The sequence below is a fragment of the Sorghum bicolor genome, chromosome 3 (genome assembly GCF_000003195.3).
Source record: "Sorghum bicolor cultivar BTx623 chromosome 3, Sorghum_bicolor_NCBIv3, whole genome shotgun sequence".
NCBI classification, from domain to species: domain Eukaryota; kingdom Viridiplantae; phylum Streptophyta; class Magnoliopsida; order Poales; family Poaceae; genus Sorghum; species Sorghum bicolor.
Window position 1 is genome coordinate 29133352 of NC_012872.2, and position 14073 is coordinate 29147424.

At 47.3% G+C, this 14073-nt stretch overlaps 1 protein-coding gene across 6 annotated transcripts in view; it reads right to left on the reverse strand.

Moving 5' to 3' along the window:
- Positions 1–14073, reverse strand: part of LOC8074936 (nicotinamide adenine dinucleotide transporter 2, mitochondrial) — a 46802-nt gene that overhangs the window by 4860 nt on the left and 27869 nt on the right. For 4 of the 6 annotated variants that reach the window (XR_002451446.1, XM_021457417.1, XM_021457418.1 and 1 more), the window contains 4 exons: positions 12482–12595; positions 7237–7331; positions 7039–7159; positions 6865–6959 (listed from right to left, as the gene is read on the reverse strand). Coding sequence is in view for 5 of the 6 variants with exons in the window: in XM_021457417.1 (XP_021313092.1) it covers positions 6865–6959; positions 7039–7159; positions 7237–7331; positions 12482–12595 (425 nt within the window). In the remaining variant the exon portion in view is untranslated. The remainder of the gene's footprint in view (positions 1–6864; positions 6960–7038; positions 7160–7236; positions 7332–12481; positions 12596–14073) is intronic. The other 2 variants (XM_021457419.1, XM_002457835.2) reach the window with 1 other exon arrangement.

Below are 14073 nucleotides of genomic sequence, written 5' to 3' on the forward strand. Positions count from 1 at the left end.
CGGCATCCACAACAACTTGGGAAGATTACAATGTGCTTCGTGCAGGTTTCCACAAGCGCCTGCTTGGGGACAAGCAGGATCTTCAGGCGGGGGAGATGTAACGACCCAGGGGTGAACACATCTGTACCAGGGGCGTCTTCACTTTTGAGAAGCGTATTCTATCTAGTTTGTAATAGTGAGAGTATGACTTGTGGGTCCCAGGGACCAGTGGCTTCAGGCCTTATATTCCTGTAACGTACTCTGTAAGACTTTATCGAATAGAAAGAAGAAAACGCACGCGAGTGGAGAGGTTCCTCTCGGCTTCGTCCTCCTTTCCGGCGATCTCTACTTGTCTCTCACGTCTCCGGCGATTGCCGTTGGCTACGGGTGTTACAACCATGCCACTCAATTTTATAAGGAGTTATTTGGGCCTTCTACACCATCTGGTATCCACATGGAACCTGGGTGCTGGGGCCCTTCTGAAATGATAAATATACAGGAGAATGGGGAGCTTGAAAAGGCATTTTCTGAGTCCGAAATCAAGGAGACTGTTTTTTCAATGGAAAGAAATACTGCCCCTGGGCCAGATCATTTCCCATTTGAATTCTATCGACACTGTTGGGACATAAGGATGGTTTGGTCAATCTATTTTCTGACTTCTTTTGAGGGGGAATCTATTTTCTGACTTCAATAATCTGAAACTTGACATTGGTAGAGTCAATTATGGAATCATAACCCTGTTGCCAGTGGTTAAAGAAGCTCATAATATCAAACAATGCAGACCTATCTGTCTCTTGAATGTGTTTTACAAGATCTTTACCAAAGATTTGATGTTAAGGCTCGATAAGGTCATGGGCAGAATTATTAATAGATGCCAATCTGGCTTTCTGAAAGATGGAAATATTATGGATGGAATTCTTACCCTTCATGAGATTCTTCATGACACTAGAATTAAAAGAAAGATGGTTTGGTTCTCAAACTTGACTTTCAGAAAGCTTATGACAAACTGGCCAAAGGGCCTAAGTCCAGTTGGTCAGAGCACCCTAGCGGCACTCCTTAGGTCTGGGTTCCACTCCCCTCGTCCGTCCCATATCCAAACCACTGGTGGGGGGGGGGGGCACCGGCCCAATTACTTGGGCGACGGAAAGCCACCGTCTAAGGGTGGGGTGGGGGTTTGGGGGGTTTTCTCGGCCTGGTGAGAAGGTCTTCTTCTTATTTGGAATGCTGTGCGGGCAGTCTTAACCCCTTCAGGTCGAGTTTTTTTTATGACAAACTGAATCGGGACTTCCTTTTTGATTGTCTCAAACAAAGAGGTTTTTGTGACAAATGGTGTGATTGGATAAAAACTAGTTGAGTTCAGGAACTGTTAGTGTTAAAGTGAATAATACCGATGGCAACTATTTCAAATCTGGTAGAGGGGTCAGGCAAGGGGGTCCGGACAAAGCTTCTTTCGCTGCCTCATTCCGCGACGTTCTTCTTTCGGGTGGAACCTTGGCGGCGGCGGCTTCGTCGCAACCGGCGGTGGTGAAGGCTCCGCGGCCCCCGAAGGCTATCTCCTGGGCGCGGCCTCGTCCAGTCCGTGAAGTGAAGGGCCCTGACGCGGGTGGTTGGCAGCGCTACGAAAGCCACCGTGCCCGTAAGCAGCGTCTGAAGGAGTTGCGCTGCCCCCGCAGGCCGGTGCCGGTGGATCTCTGGGGAAGGTGTTTCAACTGTTTCTCGACATCTCATCGTGCTGCCGCCTGCCAGGAAGGACCGCGCTGCTTCAAATGCCATGGGTTAGGGCATCGTGCTTCCTTCTGTGCTGAGCGCAGGAGAGCCCTGCCCTCGGCGGCGCCCCGCAGGCTCGTCTGGCGGCCGAAGGGTTCCAATGGTGGCTCGTCTCCAAGGAGCGTGATGACCCCGGCGGCTGCGTTTGGCGGGGAGGGGGCTGGTGTTGTGGATGCTCCTGGCACGCAGCACAGGCGACAGCGACGCCGTATTAGGAAGCGCCGGCATTCTGGCGTTGCGGGACAGGACTGCCCTCCTGGCCAGGAGGGTGATGACAACGGCGAGTTCCCCCAGGCTGTTGCTGACAATGGAGGTCCTCCGGTCCCTTCTGCCGACCTTCCCGCTCGGCATCGATGAAACATTGACCGCTCGGCCAGGATGGCCAGAGCTGAAGATGAGTTGCGATGTGCACTCTCTGTTTCGATTGTTGGAGACCTGGCACACCTCTCGGTTGACGTTCTGGCTGATGAGCTCGCTCGTCGCCATGAACTCCCGATGGAGGATCTAGAGTTTCACTGTCTGAAACAGGATGATTACCTACTGGTTCTCCCGGATGAAGCCACGACAGTTCGTATCTACAATGAAGGGCGGCCGCTGCACCTGCCGCCGTTCATTCTCTGCTTTCGACGATGATCCCGGCTCAAGGATGCGTCTGCGGTGGTCCTGCCCTCGCATGTTGACGTCGAGCTGAGCGGCATTCCGACGCATGCTTGGGAGCTTGAGACGGCAGAACATTTGCTGGACGAATGGTGCTGGGTGCGCGAGCTCCACCCTGATTTGTTGGACGAATGGTGCTGGCCCTCGCTAAAGAAATCATTCACCAGTTTGATATTGCTCAGGACCATAGAGCCCTGCAATCTAATGAGCTGTGGCTGCGTAACAATCTCAAGATGCATGCCTTGGCTTTGACCTCTCTCCTGAGGACAGTGACAAGGCAGCGATCTCGTATTGGTTGGTTGAAGGAAGGGGACGCTAATACTAGGCTCTTCCACAGACACGCAAGATATAGAAAAAAGAAGAATTTTATAGCAAAATTGAAAGCTGGGGACAACATCCTCACCTCTCATGATGAGAAGGCCGCTGCTATTTTTGATTTTTACTCCAACTTGATTGGCAAAGAGAGTGACCGGGTTAGAACAATTAATTTGGACAGCCTGGACATCCCCTCTTTTGATTTGGAGGCTTTGGACAGTCCTTTCACTGAAGATGAGATTTGTTACACTATAAAAAGCCTACCTTCAGACAAAGCTCCGGGTCCGGATGGTTTTACTGGAAAATTCTACAAGTCTTGTTGGACAGTGATCAAATAGGATATTATGGCTGCCCTTAATGCTTTTTGGAGAAAAGATTTCAGAAATCTCTCGATGTTAAACTCAGCATATATTACCTTGATTCCAAAAAAGGCGGAGGCTGATCAGGTGAAAGACTTCAGACCCATTGGCTTAGTTCACAGCTTTGCGAAGTTAGTAACTAAACTGCTCGCCAACAGATTGGCAGGCCACCTTGATCAAATGGTTTCCCCTAACCAAAGTGCTTTTATCAAGAAGCGGTTCATACAGGATAACTTTATGTTGGTACAACAAACTGCGAGATTTCTGCATTCCCAAAAGCAGCCCAGAATCCTACTCAAATTAGACATTACAAAGGCTTTCGACTCGGTCTCTTGGTCTTTCCTCCTGCAGATTCTTGAAAAATTGGGTTTTGGTTTGAGATGGCGGGATCTGCTGTGTGGTCTTCTGGCTTCTTCCTCAACCCAGGTTCTCCTCAATGGTACACCAGGTGATGTTATCCAGCATAGAAGAGGTCTTCGCCAAGGGGACCCCCTCTCCCCGATGCTCTTTATTCTAGTTATGGATGTTCTAAATTGGATGGTAACAAGGGCCTCTGAGGAAGGGTTGTTTCAGCCCCTATCTAGAAGGCCGATTCCGCATAGGATTTCCCTCTACGCTGATGATGTAGCCCTCTTTCTCAGACCGACTGCCGAGGACATCTCCTTAACACTTGACATGCTGCAGCTGTTCGGAGATGCTTCGGGGCTAAGGACTAACGTTCAGAAGAGTAATGTGATGCCCATCCAATGCACAGAGGCTGATTTGCAAGTGATTCAGAGCCTATTGTCTTGTGAAATTATGAATTTTCCTTGCAAATATTTGGGTCTCCCGCTGTCTCTTAGGAAGCTAACAAAGGATCAATTTCAGCCAATAATTGATAGGATTACGGACCAATTGCCGGGATGGAAAGCTGATTTGATGACAAGGGCTGGCAGGGCTGTGCAAGTACAACATGTCCTAACAGCCATGATGATCTATCTAGCCATGGCTGTCGACCTACCCCCATGGGCAATCAAGGCCATTGATAAAATTAGAAGAGGTTTTCTTTGGAGGGGACGCAAGGATGCAAAAGGTCGACATTGCCTCATTGCTTGGCCTAAAGTTTGTCGGGCCAAGGAGCTTGGAGGGCTTGGGATTTCTGATCTGAAAGCGCTAGGAGTGGCTTTAAGAGTAAGATGGCCATGGCTCAAGAAATCTGAACCCAGTAAACCATGGGCAACCTTGCCTCTCCACGCAACTAAGGAGGTTCAGGATCTTCTCTCACTGGCCACTATTACTGAAATTGGTGATGGGGCTAATACTCTATTTTGGAAGGACAAATGGTTATCTGGTAAAAGTGTCCAGAGCCTGGCACCTAATCTGTATGCTCTAGTATCTAAAAGAAGAGCAAACAGGCGCACCGTGCTGAATGCTATCAGTGAGAACAAATGGATAGAAGACATTCAGGGGGAAATCCCCGCACAGGCTCTAACGGAATACCTTGTTTTATGGGATACTTTAGAGGGACTTGTTCTGCAGGAAGGGATTCCTGATAAACACATTTTGAGGCTTTCTGCTTCAGGGGAATATACAGCCAAATCTGCCTATGATATACTCTTTGAGGGAGCCATTAGTTTTGCCCCGTATGAGCGCATCTGGAAATCTTGCCCCCCCCCCCAAAAATGTCGCTTCTTTATGTGGCTGGTTGCTCACAATCGTTGCTGGACAGCGGATAGATTGGCTCGGCGTGGCCTCCCCCATCCTGATCAATGTCCGCTTTGTGATCAGAAGGACGAGAGCATCCAACATCTTCTTATTCGGTGTGTGTTTGCAAGACAGTTTTGGTTTGTTATCCTGCAAGGCTATGGGCTGGCAGCTCTTGCCCCGCAGCCTACCGACTCCTCCTTTGATGTCTGGTGGGACAATGTGGATTTGGCAACCAGCGGAGATGGGTGAAAAGGTTTGAATTCTCTTATCATCTTAGGCGCCTGGACCATCTGGAAGCATCGAAATGACTGTGTCTTCAAAGGAGTCACCCCAAATCTGTCCACAGCTCTGACTCTTGCTCGGGAGGAAGCTATGCTTTGGTCGTTGTCTGGGGCCAAGGGGCTGTCCCTGAACCCAGCTTGGGGTGTTGGTTAGGGAGGGGCTTTTGGGGGCCCTAGTCAGGTCCTTTCCTTGCCTTAGGCGTTTCTTTTCTGTCAGTTTTGTGAGTGGGGTTTAGATTGTGTCCTTGCGTGTGTGTGTGTGTGTCAATGTGTGAGAGAGAGTTTGTGTTTGAGTGCTGAGTCTCTGTACGATTCCTTTTTCCTTCTATTAATACAATGATGGAAAAATTGGCTACCGGACATGCAAAGTGGTGACCATTGCTGAAAGACACTTTTTCATGTAACACTCACCACCAAAACAATTGCCATTTGTAAACCATAAGGCCAACGGCTATGAAATTTTAACAGCAACAAGATACGATAGTTATCTACAAATCATCTAATACTCACTTCCACAGAAAATCTCGTTAAGGACACGAAATCATGTCCACCAGCAAATCATGGCTGTTAAGGTTGCTGGTGGACATGATTTTATGCCCTTAACGAGATTTTCTATGGAAGTGAGTATTAGATGATTTGTAGATAACTATCATATCTTGTTGCTGTTAAAATTTCATAGCCATTGGCCTTATGGTTTACAAATGGCAACTGTTTTGGTGGTGAGTGTTACATGAAAAAGTGTCTTCCAGCAAATGCGCGCCACTTTGCATGTCCGGTAGCCAATTGTCCCTACAATGATACGCAGTCCTCCTGCGTATTCGAGAGAAAAAAAAGAAGGCTTCATAATTTTGTTTACCGGTATGGTATTAACATTGATAATGATCATGCTAAATGGGATTGGAATAAATCTGGTTTATTTTTGGTTAAATCAACACATAAACACTTATCCAGGCATGAGTATGGCCCCAACTTTAGTCATATACAGAAAGCTAAGATTCCGTTAAAAATCAAGATCTTTATCTGGCTTGTTACTCAAAATGCTATTCTTACTAAGGACAATTTGATCAAACGTAAGTGGAAGGGTTCTTCTTCCTGCGCCTTCTGCACGGAGAATGAAAATGGGCATCATTTGTTTTTTGAGTGCCCAACTGCTAATTATGTTTGGAGTTTGCTTGCTTACACTCTGGGAGCTGATTGTAGACCTAGTAACATGAATCAATATTGGATTTGGATTCATAGGATCCTCCCTCAGGCTCCGAGTTTGCACTCAGTTGGGTTGGCCGCTGTTTGCTGGGCCATCTGGTGAACAAGAAACACAGTGTGTTTTGAAAACAAGAGAGTAAAATCTCCTACCGAGATTATTTGTGTGATTTGGTCTTTTCTTACATATTGGGCAGGCATGCTGAAGGATTGACCTCAAGGAGTAGGTGATCCAGGGAGCAGAAGTGGTGAAGACGGCAGCCCTCTTCTTCCATAAGCGGAAGCAGCAGATGCATTACCAAGAGGATCTTCAGATGCTTTCCTTTGCTGCTTAAGTTTGAGGGTTGTTTGGAGTTGTTAGTGACCATCTGGTGCTGTGGCCATGCGCCTTGTATGGAACACTTCTAGCCGTGTTTTGGTGGTGTTGTCAGTAGTGTTTGCGATTTATTGCATACATTCCTTGTGTGATCGTATGCTTGAAGGCTTTTAGTTTTGTTTACATTTGGTTTATGGTTCTGAACTGTTACTATCTGTAATTTCGTTGCCCTGGTAGTGAAATTCAGTTTTACCGATGTGGAAAAAAAAAGGTAATATGAGATGCATTGTATCAATAAACATACCTCATGTGGGTAAGTTATTATCGAGGCTGCTACTTTGGATCCCGATGAACAAATAGCAACATGTGTAGGGCTGAGATTATAAACTGTAGTATTGTCTGGAAAAAGAACTGCTCGGTCAATCTTTTTACATTTAGATCAAGTTTCATCCATATTTTTTGTAGTGAATATTGTTACCTCTTCTAGCAAAGTATAGCTTCACCTTTTCATAGACTGGGAGCTGGATAGCTACATGAGCAACGCCAACTAGAGAAGGCAGGAGACCACTATCATCATGGAGAAAAGAATCAGGGGCACTCTGGATCAATAGATGATTAAATGGAAACTAAACAGAACTAATCAGCACAACATGCATTGCAGTTAGGTGCAATCTACCTGTACAATCCACGGATTCCTTCTTCTTTTGCAATCCGTTGCAAAGCAGATAAGATGCTTTGGTAAGGCACCACTCCAGGTCTCATCCCTTGTGTCTTCAACAGAAAATACACAATACTAAAATGGTTAGATATCATCTAAAGTGGCATCAAAATGCAAGTGCCAGAGGTAACAGTCCCTCAAATAAGTACACTACCTCCATCCCACAAAGAGTGATACTCAAGGAAAAGTAAGAGAAATTAGCTGAGCTGAAATGACATTCTGTGCCCCTATTTATTAGATGCAGTTGCCATCTCCAAGGGCCAAAATTTTGATGGGATTAATTGTCACTAGCAACCTATATCTTTGCTCGACAATTTTAGCATAGGTAGTTCAATGCACTCAACTTGCAGCAGCTGGTTCCTAACATTACTAAACGTAATTTTGCCACTTGGTGTGATCCTCTTAGCCGGTGCCTATACTGTTTGCCCACAAATGAGTCTACAACATTTCCCTCCTCCGCAACAAACAGCTTGTCTGAGGGCTGAAACACTAGATAGCGCTCCTTGAAGTCAGCGAGGGGCTCCCAAGTGGCATCAGCAACGGAAAGGCCATCCCACTGCACCAAGAGCTCCCAGCGACCTGTCGCATATGCATCTCTCGTGATGTTAGTTTTGTTGATGACCGTCCTTTCTTTTATAACCATCCACAAAGCCCTCATATTCTCCCACCCAGTCCACCTCCTTTTTGCGTCTTCCTCCCTCTTCATCTAGCAATGACGCCTCCACACCTTCTGTTCCAATTTTCATCACGCCACCCTTACCATCTGATCCACCTTCATCTTTTGCACCAACTCCACCTCCACCACCTCACTCCTTTTCTAAACCACCTATCACACGTGTCTTCAGTCGTCGTTCTAAAAACCTCACCCACCTTCCTTCTCCTAGTTCTACCACCTCGGCCAGTCCTGATGTGCCCATTGTCGATGATTCTAATAATAATAATAATATTGATGAGTCATCTATTGTTGATGAGCCATCCACTTATCAAGAAGCTGGTTGTATTCCCGAATGGCAGCTAGCTATGTCAGAGGAACTTGCCGCTCTTGATTGTCAAGGCACTTCGGATCTTGTTCCATTGCCATCACATGTGGTACCTATTACATCTAAGTGGGTATTCAAAGTTAAGACCAAGTCAGATGGCTCCATAGAAAGATACAAAGCTCGTCTTGTTGCCAGAGGTTTTCAGCAGACTCAAGGTCTTGATTATGATGAGACATTTGCACCTGTTGCTCATATGACAACAATTTGTATATTACTTGCAGTAGCTGCTGCTTCTTCTTGGTCCACATCTCAAATGGATGTCAAGAATGCTTTTCTTCATGGTGATTTGACTGACGAAGTTTATATGCAACCACCTCCACGTATAGTTGCTCCTCTAGAATATGTGAAAGCCATAGTTTGGTTTTGGATAATTGATGAAACCCTAGTACTAACCTCTATATTAAGTATGTGTAGACTTAATGAGGTTGGTACATACCAAGTGATGGAGCAAGCGATGATCATGGTGACGATGGTGATGACCATAAGATGATCAAGTGCTCAACTTGGAAAGGAAGAAAGATACAAACAAAACCCTATGGAGATCAAGGCAAAGGTATTGCTTAGGGTTTTAGTTTTGGTGATAAGACACCATAGAGGGTGTGATTACGTTTAGGAGAGATAGCCGTACTATAAAGAGGGGAATTCTTTGGCTAAGCGGTTATCAAGTGCCACTAGGTGACATTGTTCATGTGCATGCATTTAGAACCTAGTGAGCTAACTTAATTCCTTCGAAAAAAATGATTTGTGAAAATGCTAACACACTTGCACACGTTGGTACACACATGGTAGTGTTGGCACGCAAGCTCGGCGGGTTCGACGCTTTTGAGAAAATGAAACGTATATTTTCTATTGCGTCGGTGGAAAATTTGGAGAAGTCGCGCACCGGATGCTGGCCGTGGAGGCGTCGGACGCTGGCCCAGCGTCCGGTGTACTCTCGGTTTCTGACGCAGGTGGAAAGTGTGCGTCGGACCGTCCGATGAGTGAGCGTCGGATGCGGTCCGAACACTGTTCCCGCGTCCGACAGTGTATGACGTCAGCGTTTGCGTGAGTGAGCTTTTCTGACAGAGAGCGTCGGACGCTAGGGGGCGTCCGGTGGCGTCCGACGCCCCTACGCGTTTGCGATGCTCCCTGAGTAGCGTCCGATGCTAAGGGGCGCGTCTGGTCCATTGCACCTGACGCGTCCGACGTGTTGTGTCTGACATTTTGAACGTTGAAGTGACCATTGGAGATCAACGGTCATATTTGACTAAGGACACGTGGCAGCTTTGTGAGCGTCGGACGCTGGGGTCGCGCGTCCGACGCCCTACGTCGGAGCGTCAACACCCCCGATAGGGCAGCCCCCAAGTGAGTAATAGTTCTATTCTTTAGGGTGGCTTATAAATAGTTGTTGGCCGGCTTGGGGCTCTCTCTTGGCATTCTAGTATACTTGACATCCTTGTGAGCCTAAGCAAACACCTCCTACTCATCTCCTTCATAGATTGACCATCTCTGTGAGATTGAGAGTGATTCCATGTGCATTTGCTTGAGTGATTGCATCTAGTGGCACTTGGGGATCGATTTGGCTGTGGTTTTCTTGTTACTCTTGGTGGTTGCCACCACCTAGACAGCTTAGAGCAGCGGAGGAGGATTGACACGAGTTGGTGATTGTTTGTGGCCATCTCTCCGTGATTGTGAGGGGTTTTGTGCCTACCCCGGTGGAGAGCCAAAGGCAACTTTAGTGGATTGCTCGTGTCATTGAGCTACCACGCTTGTGAGTAGGTTCTTACGGTGTTCTAGTGAGGACGAGATTCGTGCTACACCTCTTAGCCGCCAAACCACCAAATGTTGGTGGACGCAATGGGGACGTAGCGTGCCGACAAGCACGTGAACCTCGGGAGAAAAATCAGTGTCTCAATTGTATTTGATTGGCATTCTCCTGGTGCTTGATTGTTCCAAAAATCGGTGTTGCGGCCCGATGAGGCGACACAACAACAGCCCTGTTGCTCGGAGAAGATGCGCGTAGTACTCAGAGACGGTGTCGTTGAAGTCGATGTCGATGCCGGAGTAGAACGCGCGAGGTCAACGGGCAGTGGGCGACTTAATCCCAATTAGTGATCGGGCAAACCAAAAAGATACAGCAATAGGAGATCGGGTGTACCCAGCTGTGGGGGTATAAACCCCTATACCCTTACGGCTAGACTTGGGCCAGGAGATTTGGCCCATCGCGAGACAGATTCGGGGCTTGATCCAACTGCTCGGGGTTTCGCGCAAGGAAACAAGACGTGGAGATCAAACAGGATTCTAGTCGGTTAGAATAGGAATTGATATCGTATTGTCTATGGCAATTGTAACCGACTAGGATTAGTTTCCAGATCTGTAACCCTGCCCTCTGGACTATATAAAGAGAGGCAAGGGACCCCCATGGCTCATCTCGACTCAACACAATCCAACACAATCAGACGCAGGACGTAGGTATTACGCCCACACGGCGGCCGAACCTAGATAAAAACCTTGTCTATGTCTCGCGTCACCATCAAGTTCGTAGCTTGCGCACCTGACTGCCGATAAACTACTACCGTGGGTATACCCCAAGGTAGACTGTCGACTAGCTTTCGTCGATAGTGGCGCGCCAGGTAGGGGGAGTGTGTACAGCTTCCCAGACGAACAAGATGGTCATCATCCCAGCTTCCGTTGCCGTGGCCGAAGGTCTCACGTTCACCATCGGCCAGATCACTTGGACGACTCACGGTGGCGGCCTTACGACCACGACTCTGGAAGAAACTCAGATCCAATCTGGGGCAGCAGAGGCGATGATCCCGATCACGCCATCCACGATCACTACGACTCCAAGGGCCCGACCTCCGCTCCCTTGCTACAAGGGAAAACGAGTCGACAACTCGGACCTTCTCGAGGCCTCATGTATTCATGTGAATAAGTAATTGCTTTTTTCCTCGAACATGCAGGAGAACTGTGTAACATATCATGGTTTCCTGTGTATTCACTAGACAGGTCTGGAGTCTGATCTTGAATAGGCTAATGAACGGGTTTGATAAAAAGATGGGGAAAGGGCTGAATTTTTAATTGGAAATTATTGAAGCATAGCAATGCTTGTGTATTTAAAGGAGATCTTCCAGATGTCCAGTTGGTGCTTCAAACTAATGAGGAAGTTTGTTGGTGCATGGCGGGAGCCTCTGCTCTAAAGCAGATGCTTCTTCAGCTAAGCACAGAGATAGGAGTGCTGTTTTAGACTTTGTTTGGCACAACTCAACTTCACTGGTAAAGCTGTTTTTTTAGAAAATAGCTTCATGAACAACTTTCTAGATGAAGCTAAGCTGTTTTGGAAAAAGTGTTTGGTAAAATAGCTTCACCAACTACTTCATACATAGTTGACAAAGAGAAATGAGGGAGAGCTGCAATAAGCTACTTTTTTCAGCTTCATCCCAACTCATGTCTTTGTGAGAGGAGAGGAAAAACAGATTCACCCATGAAGCTGTTTTGGAAATAAATGTTTGGCAAAAAAAAAAAAGCTCACAACAGCTCATGAAGCTGTTGTGAGCTGTACCAAACAGGCCCTTAGTGTACTGAGGTGTGACTGTGGGTTTGGGATTTTCTCTCCCTTGTAGTAGACTCTTGTCTTTCCAAACTTTTATTTCTTCTTAATGAAATGACACACAGCTCTCCTGTGTTGTTCGAGAAAAAAAAGTTAAGTATAAAAGGGGTGGGGGTGGGGGGGAGAAGAAACCCCATAAAACCTCATGTATTCATGTGAATAAATAATTGTTACTCAAGAAACATGACTCATGCTACCCAGGCAAGTGTACAACAGAAATTGTGTCCTCTTTGCCAAATGATTATGCACCTCAACCAACTTGAATGTGCAAACCATATTTATTATCTATTATTACAAACAAAGTTGTGTTATCACCCCCTGCAATCTCGTGGAAGCTTATCTCAGTGCTATCACAGAAAGGTTTAAGTTGGAAAATTCATCCAACAATCACATGCCAGTGACACATGGTATGGTATTTTACATCTTGGCAATCATTTCAATGGCACAATGATTTTCTGTAAGAGAGAGTTGTACGTCAATAATCAAATGCAAAATATAATATCTTAAGAAGTGACAAGCCTTTCCTTTGAAGATAAATATCACATATAGAAATAGAGACAGAGAAAAGCTTTACAATACAGTACTTGTAGCCTAGTCTTCACAACCCATAGTGGATTTGTTGCAGTAGCAGTTGCAATTCCAGCACATGAAGCAGCGAGAACATTTGCTTGGACAGATAGTTCACCATCTGCATAATGAAAAATCTGTTAAAATATATAAAGAGTCCGTGTAGTGATTCTGCATGACAAAATGAACTGTTTATACTGGCAACAGTAGATAAACATGAGCATGAACCATTTATACTGGCAACAGTAGATAAAACAAACAGAGTTAGAGAGGCTGGCTAATGGCAAGAATTTTCTTTGGGAATGGTCACACTCAAGTGGTCGTTCAGGAGGGCTGCTCATAGGGGTTAATACATTCTTGTACATAACAGAGAGGGGGGAGTTTCACATCAGCCCACCCTTGACGTTGGTCTACACCTCGGCACTGGAATGGGCCGACTGCCCAAACTCCCGGCGTTCTACCGCCAGCTATTCAAACTTGGTCTCTTGGTCTTCAAAGTGGCAAAGAGTGTATCCCGTTTCAGTGCAGAGATGGAGTATGGAGCTGTTGTACATGCAGTTTGTTATGGCCAGCGTCACGAGAATGTTGGGCCTGGCCCAGTGGCTAGACCACGTCGCCAGCTATGGGCTAGGCGCCCCTAGGAGATTTCTTTAGATGGTTTTGTTCACTTCAATAATTATACAATCTTGATTGATTGGCTTGTTAGGAGAGGGATAAATATCCCAGAACACTTTTGGAATGAGTTAAGCAAGGCAAATATCTTCCCCAGGCACCTGTCTCCTATCCCTACACCCTACACAATCATGATAGGATAGTCGATCCTATCAATCTGGTACCGGAGATGCCAAGTTCCCATGATGGCAAGGAGACAGCCTAGCCGGTGGTGCAACCAGTGGTGCCACCGCCCGCCCCGACACCATTGCCAAGGCTCTCGCTGACCTCGCCCAGCAGCTGGCCAATCTCCACAAGTGTCATACCCCGAGGTTTACCTATGGATGCCAAAGTACGGCATATAATCCCCCTGTAAAGTCATCTTAAGTAATACAAGCCTATTGGCCTTCCTCTAATATGGTATCAACTTTAATCGTAGGCCTCTAATCCCCGCTTCCGCACCCCTCGGCGCGCGTGCTCGTCTCGAGCCGCACCCAACTTCTCGGGCTGCGCGCCTCCCTGGCTGCGCGCACCCTCTCCCCTCGCGTCGCGACTGCACGCCTCCCCGGCCACGCCCATGACCTCCCCTCGCATCCATGGCTCCCTCCGGAGGCTCAATCGTCGTCACCGCGGCCAAGCTCCGCGACGAGGCCCTCGCTACCGCCAAGACGCTGGAAGATGAGGCCGCCTCCCTGCGCTCCTCCAACACCGAGCGCAGCGCACAACTCCATACGGGAAAGGAGTATACCATCGTTACAGGACATATGAGATGTCGCTCCGGTGTCGAGGACCCAGGGGCTCTCTCCGCCCTGAAGTGCCATCTGGTTGAGGGAGGCAATGAGAGCTCCCTGATCCTAGCCACCCGTGACGGATGGAGGGGCGAACGCCGTGTGCGCCTGCGGGAGCGGTGCCATGGGAGGACGCCACAGCAGCGGAGGCTGACATTGT